Source organism: Micropterus salmoides, unplaced genomic scaffold, assembly GCF_014851395.1.
Source record: "Micropterus salmoides isolate LMB-PRFRI ecotype aquatic unplaced genomic scaffold, ASM1485139v1 Ms_hic_scaffold_10, whole genome shotgun sequence".
NCBI lineage: Eukaryota > Metazoa > Chordata > Actinopteri > Centrarchiformes > Centrarchidae > Micropterus > Micropterus salmoides.
Genome location: NW_024040041.1, coordinates 10,081,555 through 10,098,512, shown reverse-complemented (window position 1 = coordinate 10,098,512; position 16,958 = coordinate 10,081,555). Strand labels below are relative to the sequence as shown.

The 16,958-nt window shown below is 44.8% G+C and overlaps 2 protein-coding genes across 4 annotated transcripts in view; both read right to left on the bottom strand.

Annotated features, from left to right (window-relative positions):
- tnrc18 (trinucleotide repeat containing 18) overlaps positions 1 to 1,795 on the bottom strand; it is a 44,063-nt gene extending 42,268 nt beyond the window's left edge. For 2 of the 3 annotated variants that reach the window (XM_038695353.1, XM_038695354.1), the window contains exon 1: positions 1,632 to 1,795. The gene's annotated coding sequence lies outside the window, so the exon portion shown is untranslated. Of the gene's footprint in view, positions 1 to 1,152; positions 1,596 to 1,631 lie in introns of those variants that run through there. The other variant, XM_038695352.1, reaches the window with a different exon arrangement.
- Positions 1,796 to 9,106: 7,311 nt separating this feature from the next.
- actb2 (actin, beta 2) lies at positions 9,107 to 13,388 on the bottom strand. The gene is made up of 6 exons (XM_038695351.1): positions 13,238 to 13,388; positions 11,706 to 11,835; positions 11,143 to 11,382; positions 10,283 to 10,721; positions 10,010 to 10,191; positions 9,107 to 9,903 (listed from the first exon to the last, which is right to left on the bottom strand). Exons 2-6 carry the CDS (start codon positions 11,826 to 11,828, stop codon positions 9,760 to 9,762), a joined length of 1,128 nt encoding a protein of 375 aa, XP_038551279.1. The 5' UTR covers positions 11,829 to 11,835; positions 13,238 to 13,388; the 3' UTR covers positions 9,107 to 9,759.
- Between the last annotated feature and the right edge of the window lie 3,570 nt (positions 13,389 to 16,958).

The following is a 16,958-nucleotide window of genomic DNA, read 5'->3' as shown; positions in this document are numbered from 1 at the left end:
AAGGGCAGGCTAAGCAAACTGTTGGGAACTGGTAGTTTTCGGATTTTTCATCTTTCCAGCGAACAGGCGGTCCATCTGTGCAATGACGCAGTTTGGAAAACCACTTCAAAAACTAAACGTGGAATGTTACCCGGTCGACCGAGGGGCCATATGAGTTGCTCCTGGTGTAGGCCTACCCGAACTACAGGTCTTCATGCAGCTTTAACTTATATCCACATTATTATGATCTAATGTTTGAGCCGACTAGCAGCGCTCCACCCCCACGGAACACCGAGCAGGCAGCCGCTCCGGGGCTCCGCTTCCCAGGGAAACACAAGCAGGAGAGGGGCCAGCTGCTCTGCCCGGCCATCAAAACTGCGATCCCGCGATGGAAACGCACAGCGTCAAAATGTAATAACCTATTCTGCCTTTTCCGATTACACAGCTGTTTTCCTAAACCGTAAACCAGCAATGTAGGCTATGGGCCGAGTCGCGCTGTAAACCAATACACCATAAATACTGGAGGCGCATCAAATATAAATTTCAAACGGGTTAAAAATAAATAAGGTTGCAAAAGCCTGCATCATTCATCAGCGGGCTTAGCGGTGTTTTGTTGCCCGCAGATGCGATTTTAGTCCGGGCTACTTCGCAGTTGGACATGGGTGCTGCCCAAGGAAAGAAATCCAAACCCAACCCGTAAACACTTCAGTCCGATGTTTATAAAGTAAAACCTCACTTGATAGCTTATCCACCATGTCGACGGTTTATCATCTGGACCCAAGTATTGAGATATAATAGCCTACTGTATTTTACAGAACACATCGACGGATATTCAGATTAAGGTGCATCGACCCGCGAGCAATGCGTCTCAAATCTGTTAAAATGTCGATCTTAATCATTTTGGAAATAATAAGAATAATAAGAATAAAACAATCTTCGTAGAGGCCTGTATGTGCGATATGAAAAAAATACAAACAAAAAGACTAAAAGTTACTTTAAGGAGAACAACAACAAGCAATTGCGACTTTATCTGTGCAACAAGGAGATAAAAACGCGTCTTGTGTAATCTAGTAATTTTTTAAACATAGCATATTGTCCGAAAATAAATAACACTAGTCAAACACTGTAAGCTACATGCATTTAAGTTAAAAACAAGGCGAAAATCGAATTAACCTTCAAAGGCTGTAAGCAAACACATTACAGCAATGACTCGTGATATCCAGGCGGGCGGGATCTGAAGAATGGCTCGTTCAGAAATCACAATAAACCTTTCTTCCTTCAGAAAAATCCACCAGACACAAATGTCGCCTCTAAGCCCTCTGCAACAGATCGGGGAGGTATGTTAGACTGTATCCTTTCCCGATGGGATCCATGCGGCACGGCGGCGGAGGAGCTCGGCATTTCGGCCACGTTTCAAACTTTTCACGGTTCCATTTACGACACAAAAAAACTTTCTCAGCGGAAACGTCTCCTAAGTGGGCTTTTCACACCGACAAAAGCAACTAAAAATCCAAAATGTCGTACGCAATAACCTCCGCGCCCTTTTCACCCACATTTACAGTCCAAATTATGTTTTAAAACACCGAGGAACTCTGGCACTTAAACTGGAAAAAGAAAAATCAAACAAGAAAAAAAACATGCCGACCGCTTACTTGAATGTGGAAAATCTCTGGGAACGACCTATAAATCCAAACGTTTCACAAAATCATTCCAGGTTTCTGGGAGAACTGAACTAGTCCATTACAGGCTCGTCCGAAGGTAAACTGGGGGATAACTGAGGGGGAGAGACAGCCCCTGACGCGTCCGTAAACTCAACTCCTCAGCAATGAAACACAGCATTGTTATTCAAGCCCCGCCCCTCTCCCTCTCTACCACCCAACCGCAGCCCAGTCCAGTACGGTTTACACAGCTGCTACCTGATTGGCTGCACGACGTGTCAATCAAAGTCCCAGCATAATAAAAAAAACACTCTGGCCGCTCGCCAGCACTATAAAACCAATTATGGAGCAAGGAGGTTGAGCTGTTTCAAGGTCCCCTCTCCCTTCAAGACCGAGTGATCAAAACAAGCGGTGGGTTTCTGTTTTTTTAGGGACGGTGGTGGTGGGGGCCAGTTTCAAGGCGACCCCCCCTCCCAACCAATTTCCACGCCGGTTATTATAGCCTAATAGACGTTCAAGATTGGGAGTTGGAAAGTATGGCGGCGTTGTTACGCATAATAATATTGCACTCGTTTTTAATGTGGTGTGGGGTTCAGTTTACTTTTTCTCACCAGGAAGCAGTGGATAATTAACCTTAATCAAAACAATCTCACCACTTCTACAGGCCCTTAAATTATTTGTAATTTATTAATTTAGTTGCATTGGGGCAACCACAATTTGGGCGTTGTGTTCCCCGCAATTTCCATTACAGGCCAATCATTAAGGATACAAGGGGGCAGGAAACAGAAATGGGAATGAAACGTGTTAAAAAGCCAAACACATAGATAAGTGAAAAGTTTATGCCTGGCACCTGACCGAGCTGTCCTTGCACGTCCGAGTGACCCGTGAAGGCTATGAAGAAGCCCATACAGTAAAAATATTTTATACGTTTGTTAGGCTGGAGAAAACAGTGGAGATGTGGGGTTAAAAGGCCTTGTAGCCTACTTAATGCAACATCCATCAAATGCAAATGTAGGTTATTAACCGTATTGTTATCATTTTATTCTAATTGCTGTGAAACGGCCATCACTCGGCACTTTGGTGGCTTTTCAGGCCGATTTCCCGGTTCAAAGGCATCTTGGACTATTATCATATCAGCCAGGATCGCACTAAACTATCTTTGTTGACCGCTACAGTCCTAATTCCCCACACCAGTTCTCAGAATAATGCCGGCTTTCGGTATGCAAATTCCCAAAACAGGCTGTATGTGAAGCAACGCTGGGTGTCTCCTTGTGTGCAATCTGCGTCGAGACACTCAGATTTGCATTAGAAGAGCAGAGAAAGTAGCGTAAGCAACTGATTTAGTACTATTATGCTAATATTCAGAAAGGGGGTTGGTCGACCTTTTGGTGTGAATCGGGGCTCTAAAATCCCTCTCACACGACTTTTCTACTCCTACTCGTGCACAGCACTGTCAGACTCTCGCGGGTTTTATTATGCGTAAATTCCCTTTGAGGTAAACCGCTCCGCGTTACATAGTTGCAAAAAATGTTGATTAAAAAAATCAGAGGCGGTTTCAAGCTGCCCATGTCACCACCCCCACCCCCTCCGCTTCTCCAGCCCCTCCTCCCCACAGTGTGTCGGTTTCAAGGCGACCCCCCGATAGAGGTAAGGAAGAGCTATAACGGAGAGCAAATCATTGACGGAGAGGAGCGAGGAGGCTGCGGCGGAGGCCGATCAGCTACGGACACATGCTAACAGCAGCAACCCGCTGTTCTTCATGTCCGGTGTTCCGGTGAGGTAGCGACACCCTCGGCGCTCACACCTCGGTTTTTTTTTTTTTGCCCAACCGGACAACAACTATACCACCGAGCTGCGCAAAACGAAGAGGCCGCTCAGCGAAACGCCTCAGCCCGCTGACCCGTCTGCTCGCAGCGCCTGTCACCCCTGACGTGACCCGGGAGGGGATTACCAGGCAGAGATCAGAGTGATGGCCCGGGCCGGCCTTTGCTCTCCAAATTGCTCCGACTTGGAATTCAGACAATGCGTTTAGATTAGGGCCCTATTGTTGCTGTCTGTTCACCCTGCGAGCAGGAGGCAGGTTTCATCTTCTTGTTGTTTTTCTTGTCAAATGCCGCGACGTTAGTGGGGTGGTTTTAGTTTAGCTGTTTGGGCTGTGGAAATGAGACCTTAGTCATGATTCCTTCAGATAATAGATACAAACAATATATTTCATATAGCACGCACAAATAAAGCATTTTACGCATGCAAAATTCAGCAGTGACTTAAGTTTAAAACCACAGGCTGATTATGGCCGTATAACGAAATCCATCAGCGGTTCGGTAACAAACAAGTAAGGACTAATTCAGAATTCTTTATTGCACACTCCACCTACAGAACAACAACCACCTGATAGATAGAACAATGTGTGGTTTCTGTGAAGGTTCTCACCTTCTTTATTTTATGGTAATAACGCTGATATGGAGCCTGTTTATTTCCAGGTTAGGCTTGTCCCACTGGTTACTACAGGAGCAGATGGGACCGTTGGGTAGATTATGTTTCATATAGCCTACACCAACTGGGTTCTTTGAGGATGGTCCAACTTAAAGCGGCAAGCTTGTTCTGTATGTGGGGCTGCAGTGGAAAAGTACTGAAACCCATGATTTATAGCCTAAAGCGCTGCTGAGTCAATACAAAACCACAGCCAATGTTTCATTCCACTAACATTGTTTTTATTCTGCACACCAAAGATTACTCAATGAGAACATCTGTTATCCCTGACTCTTGTTTCAGGCTAGCTGTGTGTGTTTTTCTATCTTCACCTCTATATGTGTGGCTCCAAACACCATTGTTGGGGTTTGGGTTAATTCTGCCCTATCGGCTGAAGGGTCAGGGTAAATGATTTGATTTGGCGGCCAGACTGTCCCCGGGCGCGTGGCTGCATTAACCCACAAGGGACAGAGCACAGAGACAGCATTGATTCATTCAGCTGGGGGTACACTCCTCTCTGGAAAACAAATTAATAAATAAATACAGCAAGATCTCCTCCTGCACAAACACCCACCCTTCAACAACAACACTTCAGTTAGTATCTTACTTGGGGCTGAGGGGTGCTAATGAAGTCTGAAAGGATGGCCATGCTCCCAATCAAACATATTTTCTACAATATTCCTTGACTGGACGAATGTGAAACAGGAGCAGGAGTGAATAACAACAGTCCAGATATATTAAGCGACCCCTCCCCCGCTCTCTCTCTCTCTCTCACACACACACACACACACACACACCCCTAGGGAGCGCCTGCATGCCCAAAGGGCTAAATCATTCATCATACCTTGTCTCGAGCTCAACACAAGTACTGTATTGTTACTGAAGCGACTGCTACTGCACTGCAGCAAAGATAAGTCCCCGACATGATCGTGAGGAAGGCTGATTGCAGTCATGTTTCCTGATGGAGTGACACAAATACAGGCGCACAAATAAGCAATAAACTGAGTCTGAGATGACTGACATCACCACGCGCGCACCAACCCCCAGCTCTCATGGGGTAGCTGCCAATCATCAGATAGTGTCTTGCAGGGCTTTATGGTGGATCACTGCAGGGGGGGGGGGACTGCTGGAGGACAAACAACCGGTAACATGTACACAACCCTGACGGTCATGCAACTGTATAAGATGACACGGATGTACGAAGAAAATGTAGGCTAGGCAATGTTTTTCCACAAATCTGTCACCATGAATGTGCCCAGTATTAATGATACATATTGGTTTCAGCATCCCCAGTAGTTTCTATAGATAATTTGCTCTATTTGGATGATTGGATGTTGCTGTTTGCAAAAAAATAGTGGCATGCATATGGTCATACATGTACTACCCATATATTAGGTTACACAGAAGTTTCTTCATTTAGCTGGACTGAGCCACCGAACTAGAACAACACATCAAATAAATAAGTCGACCCACATGTCTACAATTCACAACATCTATACTACAGTCATGCACATTGGTGTGTGTGCTGTCCAAACCATTAAACAGCCAAAAGGCGGCCATTTGAATTTTTATTATTTCTGGTAATTAAAAAAAAGTACCAATGCAAGGACAGTCACAGCAAAGTGATTCCCATCTGCCACTGCTTCAATCCAAGATGGGGGTTGGGGGGTTGTTCAACTGTGCATGCATGGTATTTGAGCAAGCCTGCAGTGCACACGGTGTGTATTTTTGGTGTCTGAGGTTAGAGCTCGGTGAAATCATGTTCTCGAAAAAAAAACAAAAAAAAACATCCAGCCTCGCCACAGCCATAAGGAAACATTGATGCAAGAGACACACTGATGTGCAGTGGTGATGTGTCAGGGCCACCGAAACCTCAAGAAAAGACAGAAAATGGGTCTAGGCTTGTGAAAGATGGGAACAGTCTCCATCTTTGGGTAGAGATTATCTTTGACATATCTGAGAACTATAAAAACACAGAGACGAAACAGCATGCTCCCCCGATTTAAAATGAGTAAAGTGACTAGTTTTATAGCCTCATATATTCAGAAACAGCAAACAGCACTTTATATCTGCTGTCAGTCAATCAAACAAAATAACATTCACAGGGATAGCGGTGCAGAGATGGGGCATCACATCCAAGGGATATGTCACCATCGGTTTAATGCAAATCACTCAGAGGGGCTACTGTATTAGAATATGATCAATTATTCTCTGTTGGCCTCCTTCTGTCAGCACTGGTAGTCTTCTTTCACTCAGTTCAACAATGTGGCACACAGGCTCGTGTAGCGCAGCGGCACCACCTGCTGGAGAAAGATGAGATCTGCACTCGTGGCAGATCAGTGACCTGGCCAATGGAGCTGCTGTAAAGCTGCACAGCTGTAGTAAATGGAGGAACACAGCGCGCCTCATTTTCTGACAAATTGGCCTCCCCCTGTGCCGTCTCTGGAGTGCCTCATTCACAAACACCTGCAGTGCTCGCACCTGCGGAGGGAACACACACCCTCACATGCACGACAACCTCGACAAGTACAGAAAGATGGGAGTATGGTTACACACACACACACGTATAGTACACTACGCACACATACACTCGTGCCAAGCAGCCCTTCCCTGTCAGTGAGTGTTTTGCTGGCGTGGCAATAAAAGGATATCAGAGAGAAGCAGTCTCAGCAGAATCACAGACGGGGTGTGGGGCTGCAGTGAGAGGGAATACATTTCCAAATACACTTGATCTCCAGTGTGTATGTGCATGCAGCAGCCAGCCTGACTTAATGCATGCATATCAGTGCAAACACACACACACCTCCATGTGCACAGGCCTCCGTGTTCCCTCAAACAGAGTCTCCAGGCTCATAAATCATTAGGTGGCTTCGTGCACCCCAGAACACTGTATGAAACTGGGACCAGCCTGACTAATGGACTCATGCGTTACTCGGGTTAGTGCTGGATCTGTGGTGTCATGCACAGAAACAGGATATGATGCATAGAACATGAGGGCGGGGCCGCAGCCATCCACCATCCATCTTATCCTCTTTCATCTCTGTATTATGCAAATGTGGAGATCCGCTTTTAGCCTAGATGCGGACGGGAAATGTGGCCAGCAGAGGATCGTTCCTCCACCATTCCAGGAAGGCTGGTACAAAACATGTGCCAGCTCAGTTACTTTTAATGGCACGCTCCGTCTTTGCATCGCTGGACTTAATTCACCATCCAGTCTCTTGCACTCCCCAATCTCAATATCCACTGTCCAGAACACCAGCCCACACATTCAAGCAAAATCACATCGATTTTAATGTCATTGCCAAAGAAGGATATTCACACAAGCCAGCATAACAAGCACGTGTTCAGATCTAGCTCTTTGCAGGAGCTTTAATATGAGTTAAAGTGTTAAAGTGACATGCGGAGAAAATGATGGCAGTAGGATCCAGCGCAGTCTCACCTCACCTCGGATATAAGTAATAATGGACGGTCACTGCCATCTGCTGTCTCAACTGTGCAACTGCTGTAAATTCAAACTCACAGGGGAGATCTGACCATTTGGGCAGTGTTCTCTAATGTAATGTAAAAGTGGAAAGTGGAGAGATCCATTGCAGTCGAAGTCTACGCGATCAATGCAGCTGAATGTGTCATCAGGTAAAAAATATTTTCTTATTTGCAAACACGAGATAGATATATACACCCTTCCTAAGAGTGTAACATTTCAACATCCTCTGTTACTCCATCTCATCATTAAAGCGTTTCTAGTTGACAAATAATCTGTGATCTCGTGATCCCACGAGGGGAGCATGATCGCAAATGATGTCATGATGAGACACCCGACGGTAAAAAGAAAAGGCTTTTTACGTGACCAGTGATCTGAGCTCTTTTTCACTTCATGAGCCTGCCCTGACCCTGCCCTGTACATGACCTTTATTTATTCCTGATACAGTATATAGGTATATTTGCATTATATTTAATGAAATGACCAAATATAATCTTCATTAACTGCACTATTTATATATTTGTTGTACAGATAAATTAGATTAAAACTTTTTTTTTAGTCTATGCGGCACTACTGGGTGATGAATGAGTGTGTATTGACAATGATGGTGTTCTGACATCGGTCCAGGTGCTTTGAAAAGTCACAGCACAAAAAAAAATAGATATTAGGTTGCCAAATACTAATCATGGTGTTTTAAAAGTCCTGTAATGTGTCACTTACTCACCAAAGGACACATTTCTGAAGAGATAAGAATGGATCCTGGTCAGCTCCAGTATGCCAAGACGCTATATGCGATCACTAGATCAACTTTCAGTTTAAACATAATGCGCATTGGAGTCTGTAGCATCATCTCCCATCATCCAGGAATGATAATTTGAAAATACTGTTGCATTTGCATCAGAGTTCAGTGCAACACAGACAGGTGAAATACTCCTTGGGGTTGTCCCAGGTTTGCAAGCACACCTTTAATTGAACTCCCACAGGCAGACTGCTTAGTCTAGAGCTTACGTTATCCTGATACAGCGACATTCCAGCATGCCTTCACTACAGGGACAAGTTGAGAAGCCATGAACAGGCGAGGGGGTGCTGCAGGGATTTACAGGGTCAGCTGTCTATAGCATTTCATATAGGCCTATATGAACTCAACCTAAATCAATTCCTGCCTAGCAAGGTACATAGGTGGCTACATAATGTATGAGATTATAGTTCATGTCCAATATGCACAAAATCAAATCATTGAGTTCTATTATGTAAACAGAGTTTCTGAAGAGCTCAGTCTTAAAAAAAACCAAACCTGAATTTAACAGCTAATGTTCATGCATGTGAAAGCAGTTCTAATGTGTAAATTACACTAGTGCACATCTTCCCTTGCCTACCCAAAAGTTGCTGACTTACTTCTGCATTACCTTCATGTAGGGAGGAGGATTGCAAGAGCTGTACAAAGTATGAAGATTGTCATTAAGCCTTCAGTAACAGTCACATTAACCTTTAAATATTTAAGGATGACAAGAGACAGACATCATGTCGGAACACATGTGCACTTTATTGGGATTGTTTAGTCAGTGTACAGGTTGGCCCCACCGGTCTGGCACCCCATGTTACCCTATCACTTCGAGACCCCTTACCCCACCACCCCGGGCATGAACCCTCCAACAGGGGGAAGAAGGTCACGATGGGTTTTGCATAACAAAAACAAAAAAATTAACAGGACCAAGATATTTTTAAGGCTGAAAGTACAAAAAACCCAGACATAATTTACATACAAGCGATACTACAACCATGTTTAAGTATGCGCCAACCACTGGGCAGCCTTCACAGAGGCAAATACGTGTCTGAACAATGCAGTTAACATTTGGAATCATGTGTCTGAACAATGCAGTTAACAAACATTTGGAATGACTCAAAGAAAACAAAATGTACATTTTTTTAAGTCCCCAGATGCAACTGCAGAACCCTGGGGTGCATTTTTTTTAAACCTAGCCAAAAACATTAGTCTCCTTCATCGTTCCAGTTTTTTAAAATCCTGAGTCAAGCGCCAAAAATAACTGAAGCCATGCCAATGAGTTGGTCATCTAGGCTCTGCGCCTGAGTGTGTATGAGAAATGTGTGGTGTGGTTGTTTTGCACAGAGCTGAAGTTGTCGGGTGTTTGGTCGGGGAGGAGAACAGTCTGTTTAGAAGCATTTGCGGTGGACGATGGAGGGGCCGGACTCATCATACTCCTGCTTGCTGATCCACATCTGCTGGAAGGTGGACAGAGAGGCCAGGATGGAGCCTCCGATCCAGACAGAGTATTTACGCTCAGGTGGGGCAATGATCTGCAAGGGGACAATGACAAAATTAGGATCCAAAGCATTGCTCAAATATAACTTCAATGACACCATGCAAGCAACACAAATGCTGCTCTGTAGCAAGTCAGCACACCTTGATCTTCATGGTGGATGGGGCCAAGGCTGTGATCTCCTTCTGCATCCTGTCGGCAATGCCGGGGTACATGGTGGTACCTCCAGACAGCACGGTGTTGGCGTACAGGTCCTTACGGATGTCGACGTCGCACTTCATGATGCTGTTGTAGGTAGTCTCGTGGATTCCGCAGGATTCCATACCTGAGGACAGATACAAAATACTAGTCAGCGAGTTGTGCAGGATAAGCTTCAGTAGGTTTTAAGCATGTTAGGCTTAAGGTGGGAAACCTACCGAGGAAGGAAGGCTGGAAGAGGGCCTCTGGGCAACGGAACCTCTCATTGCCGATGGTGATGACCTGTCCGTCAGGCAGCTCGTAGCTCTTCTCCAGGGAGGAGGAGGAGGCAGCGGTACCCATCTCCTGCTCGAAGTCCAGGGCGACATAGCACAGCTTCTCCTTGATGTCACGCACGATTTCCCTTTCGGCTGTGGTGGTGAAGGAGTAGCCACGCTCTGTCAGGATCTTCATGAGGTAGTCTGTGAGGTCGCGGCCGGCCAAGTCAAGACGCAGGATGGCATGGGGCAGGGCGTAGCCCTCATAGATGGGCACTGTGTGGGTCACACCATCACCGGAGTCCATGACGATACCAGTGGTACGACCAGAGGCATACAGGGACAGCACAGCCTGGATGGCAACGTACATGGCGGGGGTGTTGAAGGTCTCAAACATGATCTGTAAGAGGATTAGAGAACATTTTAGTGTGCACTCACAGCAGGAAGTATTTAGCTTTTGTGGCCACTGCACTCACTACATGCATTAGAGTGAGGCTAAGATTAAAGTTAGTAGTAAAAGTGCAGAAAGTAAACATCCCTCACACTTGTGCATGTCAGATGTCTATTAGGAGCTGATTTACTGACTCAGCTAAACAGACACAAGTGCAGATAAGGCACACAGTCAAGAGAGACCTGTTGATGATAGATCATCTTATAGAAGAGAGGTCCTGGAGGAAGGAGCAAATGAGAATGAATGGAGAAGGAAGTGAGGAAACCAAGAAGGAAATAAAGTAACTAGTTTTGAACAGTCAATACTTTAACATTGTGTGTGGCTAAACTACATATGTGCAACTCTGCATGTGCAGGAGAGGGAGGTGTACCTGGGTCATCTTCTCCCTGTTGGCTTTGGGGTTCAGGGGAGCCTCTGTGAGCAGGACAGGGTGCTCCTCAGGGGCAACTCTCAGCTCGTTGTAGAAGGTGTGATGCCAGATCTTCTCCATGTCATCCCAGTTGGTCACAATACCGTGCTCGATGGGGTACTTCAGGGTCAGGATACCTCTCTTGCTCTGGGCTTCATCACCAACATAGCTGTCCTTCTGGCCCATACCCACCATCACTCCCTGAACAAGACATGAAACTTGTTCAATTAAAACAGGATATGTAGCCGTATCCAATTAAAGGTGAAGATCTTGACTACATGTACTTGGTCTAGGTAATACAGTCTCCCGTAATATAGTACTTTATTTTATAATGGTTGTGCATGTAAATGTTGCTTATGTTAGACCACATTAGGAGTCCTAGCATTTGAGCAAAGCAATTTTCAGCTAACATTCAAGAATAATTCATTTTAATTACTTGGGAATGTAGTTACGATAGTATGTGTATTAATGCATAATTTGCAAATCCTTTAAAAAAAGGCTTCATTGTGCTGGCGATCACTCACCTGATGCCTGGGGCGACCAACGATGGAGGGGAAGACAGCACGAGGGGCGTCGTCTCCGGCGAAACCGGCTTTGCACATACCGGATCCGTTGTCAACAACCAGTGCGGCGATTTCATCTTCCATGGCTGAACTGTTTTAAAAAAAAAAAAAAAAAAAAAAGTACCGTTGAACACTCAAGTTTCACATCCACCTCTCAACACCGCCCGCTAGGCACTTTGAGCGCTCACTTCCTGTTTAACAACAACTAGCTGCAGTTCACGAGATTAGCCACTGGGTGGAGTTGGTCCCCCACATTCCGACCAAGCTCAGACAAAAGGAAGTGGCGCTGCAGTCTGTTGTTACCATATAAGGACATGCTTCGGTTTGGAGCAGCTTTGCGGCTACCGGCGCCGTGGCGCGCGGCCAGAGCGGCAGAGCACGTCAAGAGCGAACATTCGACATTATCAGGCCGCGCGACCACTCCCTCCGGTTCAGACTTCCTCCGCTGCCCCCTCCCATTGTTGCTCAATCATACTAGTTTTAATACCCTCCTGAAAGCTTCGCCCCAGTATCACTGCGTCATTTCTTGCATACTACCCGTTTGACACGACTACATTAACAATGCAACACTTTCAGCCTTTGAACGCTGCTTTTTAAGAGACAAATCAAGTTGCATAATGAATTCATGTTGACTCATGAATGGGTCACAAGTCCTTGACTGCTCCATTTCCTGAAAGCCACGCCTTTTTTTAAGAGTGGATGACTTGTCATTCGCCATTTCCTCTTTTCCTCGTGCAAGCTGGAAAGACAAAATTCATATCGAGACCTGTCTATTCTAAACTATTAATCACTGCTTTTTTGCAGGCCTTGTATTCTTCTCTCTACATACGGGAATTATTCCGATGATAAAGTAAAATTTAAAAAACAGGCCCGGGAAGTGTACACAAGTGTCCATATAAAAAAATAAAATCTTGATTAAAACTGACAAGTCTGAAGGGCGGTGTTAGCATGATGTGGCTAGGCTAATATGCTAAAGTAGGTCACACCCCGCCGCATCGAGCGCACAAAGGAGCAGCCGGGACCCAGACGACCGCAACTCAAAAGCTTCTTTCAAAGACTACCCTGCTGGGAAAGAGATGTAAGCCAACGCTGGAACAACCTTAATGCAAACGCTGCATACAGACACAATGACAGACAAAGTAAGACGTTCAACTTCCAAGAAGACGTAAAGCATAAGCCGGCTACAGCAAAAAACACCTGTGCGTCGCAAGTTTAGCGGTCTCCAGCCATCACCACTGCATAACGTTATTTTAAAAAGACAATCAATATACGGATAATGGTTTCTATCTTTTTTAAATAAGTTACATTAGCAGTAACCTTACAGTTGGTGTAACGTTATGACAGGACAAAGAACCGCGTGGTCTCTGCCATCTTTAGCTTTCAAAATCAAATTCCTCAGACAACTGTACTGAAAAAACACTCAACTCATTGTTAACTTGATAAATATTGTTCTAAAATTAGAAATATGTAAATGATAGTTTCTATCTTCTTACCTTTGGGTGGGGGGCTTTTCGCTTTAAGGGAACCGGTTTCAGGCAAATGATATCCCGCACAAGCTGCGTGACGGCGCTCAGAGTGAATCTGAAGGCTGTGGGCGCGTGTTTTTTATACTGCGTCAGTTGCCCGGCTCTATCCATAAAAGGTAAACTTTCGGAATGGCGCCCTCTGATTGGTCCAGCGTCATGCACTAGGGCACGTCGCGTGCACGCTGTGGTGCACTGGGCGCTCGCGATTTGAGAGAGAGAGGGGGGGGGGAGGCGATAATAGCAAAGGATTGGAGAAAATAAAAGGGAAGGGATTGATGTTGTGAGGCCTAGTAAGCCTAATCTCTTGATGTACTGTTTTATATTCAGGCTAAATGATGTATAAACTTTAATAAGTGTGAAAATGTCTTCCATACACTATGCTCTGAGCCGTTGGGTACATGCTTATGATTACTGGAAGTGCCCTGGACTCCTCCCTGTGAAGGCTGCAAAGGCCCAAGACTTGTTTCCAGAAGGCTGTCCTTGCTTCCAGTTCTTCTCTTTATATTAACAGGACACTATTCGATATATGTCAGACATTATGGAGAGTGGAGGCCGTACTGATGTTGCTGTCTATTTTGAAAACCAGCTGTAAGCTCAGTGGGACTCATAGCCACTGCATCATCAGGTCAAACACATGACATACATAACACACACAGGGCAGTGGAGCTGCCCTGCCGCAGGCTGGGGAATGACCACTTATGTAGGCCACCCTTACCCCACGCTGCCAACGCTTGCTGATGATGTTCATTTATTCATCAAGTATTTGTGCTTTGTGGCTACATGGCTCCACCTAAATGTCCTATCACTGGCTGCTGGTTACCTCTCGTCTGCCTGAGGTACAATAGTTTGACAAAGGTGTGTTGTTTCAGGAGAGGATGGGATTTGTTAGCATCCTCAGATTTTCATGCTGCCTGCAGAGTTAAATAATCCCCCTTAGACAATGTAAACTACCTTGGGAAAATTACAAAAGCACCAAAATACACTCTGAGTGAAAGTACTAGCCTGGAGATTTTCAGTTGCTGTTTCAGCCACCTTTCAATCATGTAGGAAACAGCTATTGCATGTGATTTTGGCTGTGAAGCAGGAAGTGCACAAACTCCACCTTCTATAAGACAGACCACACTCCACAGCATCCAGCTTAATCAATCAAATCCCCTTTGTTTTACACACTCTTATTCACCTTTATTAAATAAAACAGATGCACACACTCTGCTCTATTTCCACTTCCTGGTGCAGCTCATTATGTGGACTTTTAAAATATTAGAGCTTTTCACCCTCTGCCTCATTCACATCCTGACTAATGAGGCCCATGTGACACTATCTCAGACTTAAATCTTAAGGCTAGCCATGGACCTGCAGGCTAGTAAAATTTCCATTCCTTATTCAGTGCTGTATTAAGGTTTATACCCCATCAGACCACAGTCTTATCATAAATTATGCAGCCCCACTTTTAAGAAACCTTCCTTTTTTCTTTTCTTCTTCTTTACCCAGATTCTCTCTCTCTCTCTCCTCTGTCCTCCATCCTCCTCTTATCTATCTTCTCCTTAATGTGTAACATCTGTCACACACTTGCATTCATGTTGTGCTCCTGCACTATGAGTGTGTACGTTAGCAGAATGGCTGGACGGCCTCAGTGCCATTTAAAGCTGTAACTGAGAAATCTAGCAACTTCTTCTCTTCCTCCTTTGCCACTTCCTCTTCCTCTCTCTCAGTTGCGTCAACTCCCATGTAGCTGTTCTCTTCCTTGTCTTCATTCATGCTGTTAAGTTGGCTTTAAATGGACATTACTGTCGACCTCACATGGTTTGTATGACCCATTTAAATTAGCCACAACTCAGTGACTGTGCAGTGTGAAACAGCTGTCTTCTAATATGCAGAAAGATGGCAAAGGCTTGTGTAACTTTCCTCTAACCCTGCAGATTCTCAATTGTTAATTAGCACATTTCAGTTCTTACAGGCCATTCTTGCAAACACAGTTTAAGCCTAGCCCTGCTCCCAGACTTAAATGATTATTCGGTAGTGATAAACATTCAATAAAAGGGAACAGTTAGAGCTAGACTCGTCAATTCACCCATGTTGAGACAGAGGTCTGACTCTGAGTCTGTAAAAGACTCTGCATAGTCTCATACAGACGCTGTTAGAGGGTTTGTAGATGGCAGGAAGGGTGTTTAAGGAGATCAAAGGTCTACTGGGCCCACTTATTGATTTACAGGCCTTAAATCTCATCATTAAGAGTCAAATGTCAAACCTTACTGATCCCTATCTGACCTAAGTCAGCCTGAAACTTGCCTGTTTATATTATATATGCATTTGTATCTGTTTCACTGGTGATCAAGTTGTATTTCTGTGCTGAGGGAATGGAAAAAATGGTGTCACTGTTAACAGATTTCAACAGAAAACATTGTTTCTCCATGTTGATACTGTACTGGCTAAACAGGGATTGGCTGGGAAATGTGTAATCTGGCCTGATGGGAGTGCCTCTCAAGTTCACAGTGTGTGTGGTTATACGTTTGTGAGTGAGTAATTGTTCCGGCCCAGCCTACCTTGGTTCAGGTGAAGAAATTTTTGATTGGCCTGACATATTCTTCCGAATAGAGTGAAACCGGAGTTTGTTTCTGTATCACTGTGTTAAATCAAGTGTCAGTCAGGTAATAAGGACTTGGGCATGCATTTACTTGTATTTGTGTGTATGGCTCACTGCTAGTAAGTGAGAGGTTTCTGGTTAAGTGATGTGTTGTCAACACTCTTCAGTGGGAATTTCTACTAGTAAAGTGCTTGGAATACTGTCCCGGGACGACTCCTCTCATGTGTCATAACAGTGTGTGTATGTGTGTGTGTGTTTACACCTTGGATGCCAGTGAAATGCAGGCTCTCTAAACCTGGACCTAGCTGCCAAGTTGCTTAGTGCAATCGAGCCACCTAATGATTTTTTTCCTGAGGATTTTTCATCCAGACAGTAGTTTATACCCAGACACTTGAGGTGTTGTGTATAATGTCTATTATACGAGTAGTGGTTGTCTAAATAGACCACTTGTCTAACTAAGTGACACTTTAACGAGAGCAACAAGTGGAAGTTCGGGGTTTAAACCTGTCATTTGGAGTCAGGGAGAGTTAGGGAGCTCCTGAAAATGACTGTAATTTAGCTGTTGAAGTCCTGTGCCCTTTGGTAAAAACACCTTGTCTGTGTGTTCGTACAATCAGTATGTTCAGCAGCCTGACCCAGAGGCCACTAGTGGAAGCCAACGTGGGGCCAGAGTCATTTGGTACAAAGGTTTTCAGCCAGCTTAGCTGTTGTTGTTGCCACCACTCATCTTTTTGTTGTATGGCATACAAGAGGCCGAGGGCTTAACCCGGAATATCATAAATCACACGCCAGTGTTTGGTCGTGCTGGCGTGGATTGAACACAATTACAATCTAGGATGCTCTGGTAGGCAAACTTTCTTGAATTTGGCTACGGGCTTCACATCAGTGTCTGTGTGAATCTTCACATTTTGGAAGCCACACTGCAGAAACAGCTTTTGCAGGTAAAGCACTGTTTGTGGGCCACTTTTTCAACAACATGATGACACGTTTTCCCACGATGTAATAGTTTATTACCTTATTTAAATCATTTATCTTGTTTATGTTGTTCTGTCTGCAGCACCTTACAGGAACAGTTTTGGGAAATTCAAATTCATGCCAAGAGTT